The sequence below is a fragment of the Nanorana parkeri genome, unplaced genomic scaffold (genome assembly GCF_000935625.1).
Source record: "Nanorana parkeri isolate BGI_ZX_2015 unplaced genomic scaffold, ASM93562v1 scaffold81, whole genome shotgun sequence".
Classification (NCBI taxonomy): Eukaryota; Metazoa; Chordata; class Amphibia; order Anura; family Dicroglossidae; genus Nanorana; species Nanorana parkeri.
Genome location: NW_017306349.1, coordinates 213204 through 217432, shown reverse-complemented (window position 1 = coordinate 217432; position 4229 = coordinate 213204). Strand labels below are relative to the sequence as shown.

Sequence of the window (4229 nt, the reverse complement as noted above, 5' to 3'; positions counted from 1 at the left end):
AATTTTAAAAATATTATTATATTCATGATAATAATAGCAATATTTCTAATACCAACCAAATTTACTATTTATTATTATTACTAATCACAATAATATAGTATTACTTTTTAAATTATTATTATTATATTATGCATGATCATAATATACTCAATATGTCTAATACCAGTTTTATTAATATTATTATTATTCAGATAATTATAATGCTAATATGATGATAATTAGGAATATTATTCTAGACATATTAGTATTATCTGTAACATCCACTGATTTATTTTTTCCATGCTGCAAATGAGATCCACATTATTTGGTGGTTATTTATAACTTGTCAGTTGTGATGCATTAATTAATGAAACTGTTTCCTTTTTATTTAAATAACTTTTTATGAAATAATTTTCATTGTTTAAATGTAACAAAGCAAAGAAAGTAACAATTTGTACCATATAAACTGTTCTTTCCTGACAGTTAAGATTGAGCCGGACTTGAGCCCGCCGGAGGAGATCAGCGACACTGACGATTGCACGGAGACCTCTTCCTCCTTTCAGGACAGGACAAATGGGTAAGAGGAATGACTTCGGCAACGACTCTACAGTGGCCTTTCTCAACCTTCAACCTTTTTTTTTTTAATTTACCTATAACTACATTGGTGGTCAGTAGGAGAAGGACCTTCTTACATTGGTGATCAGTAGGAGAAGGACCTTCTGACGTTGGTGATCAGTAGGAGAAGGACCTTCTTACGTTGGTGATCAGTAGGAGAAGGACCTTCTTACGTTGGTGATCAGTAGGAGAAGTACCTTCTTACGTTGGTGATCAGTAGGAGAAGGACCTTCTTACGTTGGTAGTCAGTGTGAGAAGGACCTTCTTACATTGGTGATCTGTAAGAGAAGGACCTTCTTACATTGGTGATCATTAGGAGAAGGATCTTTTTACATTGGTGATCAGTAGGAGAAGGACCTTCTGACGTTGGTGATCAGTAGGAGAAGGACCTTCTTACGTTGGTGATCAGTAGGAGAAGGACCTTCTTACGTTGGTGATCAGTAGGAGAAGTACCTTCTTACGTTGGTGATCAGTAGGAGAAGGACCTTCTTACGTTGGTAGTCAGTGTGAGAAGGACCTTCTTACATTGGTGATCTGTAAGAGAAGGACCTTCTTACATTGGTGATCAGTAGGAGAAGGACCTCCTTATATTGGTGATCTGTAAGAGAAGGACCTCCTTACATTGGTGATCAGTGGGAGAAGGACCTCCTTACATTGGTGATCAGTGGGAGAAGGACCTTCTTACGTTGGTAGTCAGTGTGAGAAGGACCTTCTTACATTGGTGATCTGTAAGAGAAGGACCTTCTTACATTGGTGGTCAGTAGGAGAAGGACCTCCTTATATTGGTGATCTGTAAGAGAAGGACCTCCTTACTTTGGTGATCAGTGGGAGAAGGACCTCCTTACATTGGTGATCAGTAGGAGAAGGACCTTCTTACGTTGGTAGTCAGTGTGAGAAGGACCTTCTTACATTGGTGATCTGTAAGAAAAGGACCTTCTTACATTGGTGGTCATTAGGAGAAGGATCTTTTTACATTGGTGATCAGTAGGAGAAGGACCTTCTGACGTTGGTGATCAGTAGGAGAAGGACCTTCTTACGTTGGTGATCAGTAGGAGAAGTACCTTCTTACGTTGGTGATCAGTAGGAGAAGGACCTTCTTACGTTGGTAGTCAGTGTGAGAAGGACCTTCTTACATTGGTGATCTGTAAGAGAAGGACCTTCTTACATTGGTGGTCAGTAGGAGAAGGACCTCCTTATATTGGTGATCTGTAAGAGAAGGACCTCCTTACTTTGGTGATCAGTGGGAGAAGGACCTCCTTACATTGGTGATCAGTAGGAGAAGGACCTTCTTACGTTGGTAGTCAGTGTGAGAAGGACCTTCTTACATTGGTGATCTGTAAGAGAAGGACCTTCTTACATTGGTGGTCAGTAGGAGAAGGACCTCCTTACATTGGTGATCAGTAGGAGAAGGACCTTCTTACGTTGGTAGTCAGTGTGAGAAGGACCTTCTTACATTGGTGATCTGTAAGAGAAGGACCTTCTTACATTGGTGATCTGTAAGAGAAGGACCTCCTTATATTGGTGATCTGTAAGAGAAGGACCTCCTTACATTGGTGATCAGTGGGAGAAGGACCTTCTTACGTTGGTAGTCAGTGTGAGAAGGACCTTCTTACGTTGGTGGTCAGTAGGAGAAGGACCTTCTTACGTTGGTGGTCAGTAGGAGAAGGACCTTGTTACGTTGCTGGTTAGTGGGAGAAGGACCTCCTTACATTGGTGATCTGTAAGAGAAGGACCTTCTTACGTTGGTGGTCAGTAGGAGAAGGACCTTCTTACGTTGGTGGTCAGTAGGAGAAGGACCTTCTTACGTTGGTGGTCAGTAGGACAAGGACCTACTTACATTGGTGGTCAGTGATATATGTTTTTATACATGCTGTCATCTGATGTATGATTAGGAAGAGGTCTGGGGCCGCTGTCTCAGATAGATGTTCCAGTAAGGGCTGGAGCGCTGGTCTGGATGCCGAATAATATAAGTTCTTCTCGGCAGCTCTCTGAAGAGTGATGGACCATAGGAAAGCCCACAGCTCACGTAGACTAATGTGCGGTGCATTTTGGGTCTTCTGAAGGGGGGCCCCTTTGAGTCCCTAAAACGTTCAACGTTTCCCCGAATAAAATCAAATTTCTGGACTATACACGAACGTGTCTGGCGCTTTCCTCACCACACACCACTCTACATGAGCTGTGGGCCTTTTTATGACCATCGCTCTTCGGGAAGCTGCCTAGAAGAACCCACATACATCCACCATATCATCATGTATGACAAACCTAAGACATATTTCCTACATACAAGTCACGCCAGCAATCTGACATCATCTGCTTTTAATATGACGTCATATTTCCCTCCAGGTCTCTGATGCAGCACAGCGGGACGCCGTCACCAGATCTTCGGAAGAGGAGAGTTCATCCGTGCGACTTCGAAGGGTGCAATAAAGTATATACCAAGAGTTCTCACCTAAAGGCCCACCGGAGGATACACACAGGTACCTCATGTCATAGTAGGAAAGGAAGATTAGAAGGGCCCTGGTGCTGATTTTGCAGTCTTTCCTGTCTACATGCATTCCAGCGTTGGCGGCGTGGCATTTCTCAGGGAGGGTCTCCCGATGGTGACAACAGTAGACCATGTCTGGGTGATGTGTGTTGAAACGACCACTTGTGGTATCCATCAGAAGTCCACAGGGTGACAACACAGATGAACATTTGGGGGACTGGAACAGAGCGTTGTCACCCTATAACCGGAAGTTGGTGCTAAAAAATAATGCACCAAAACCACTGCCCTGTAAGGGAACATACCAAGAGGAATGGGTTCTTAAGGGAAGGGGGTTGCACTCTCCATTTTGGCTGAAGTTTCACATTTTATTCAAGAGACACTGTCTCCTTAAACCCATTCCTGCACCCAGTTATACTTGGCCTTCATTGCCCTCCTCCGCTCTTCCTTGCTCGGTCACATCCGCCGCCATACACCCAGTGTAGGCTGTGTCAGAGCTTTACAGGATATATGATGTCCCCCCTCCATAATGCAACAATGTTCAAGCCTAGCAGTTGGCTGCTTGGCGTAAGTACTGCATCATAGGAGGAGGTCACATGCTTGCCCCTGGAAACCCATGCCCCTACCCATATCTAGGTTGGGGCATGGGCTTTTAGGAGACCCTGTCCCTTTCCCCCAAATGGGGATCCTTAATGTGACAATGTCAAGCCTGACAGTTGGCTGCTTGGCCTAAGCACCGCATCATGGGAGGAGGTCACATGCCCGCCCCTGGAAGCCCATGCCCCTACCAGTATCTAGTTTGGGACATGGGCTTTAAAGAGACCCTGTCACTTCCCCAAATGGGGGTCCTTAATGTGACAATGTTCAAGCCTTACAGTTGGCCGCTTGGGCTAAGAGCTGCATCATGGGTGGAGGTCACATGCTTGCCCCTGGAAGCCCATGCCCGCACCAGTATCTAGGTTGGGGCAAGGGCTTTAAAGAGATCCTGTCACTGCCCCAAATGGAGGTCCTTAAAGGAGAACTATGGGGTCAGGGCTTTTCCCCATAGTTCTCCTTAGGGTAACGGGAGGACACAAACTAGCGTCCTCCCATCACCCTAAGCTCAGTATACTACAGCTCGCGGTATACTGAGACGCCGCAGCCGGACCGACTC

The 4229-nt window shown here is 44.9% G+C and overlaps 1 protein-coding gene across 1 annotated transcript in view; it reads left to right on the top strand.

The window, feature by feature from the left end:
* LOC108805029 (Krueppel-like factor 8) overlaps positions 1–4229 on the top strand; it is a 12100-nt gene that overhangs the window by 6238 nt on the left and 1633 nt on the right. Inside the window, exons 3-4 of the mRNA XM_018576981.1 lie at positions 463–556; positions 2938–3071. Of these exons, the coding sequence (XP_018432483.1) occupies positions 463–556; positions 2938–3071 (228 nt within the window). The remainder of the gene's footprint in view (positions 1–462; positions 557–2937; positions 3072–4229) is intronic.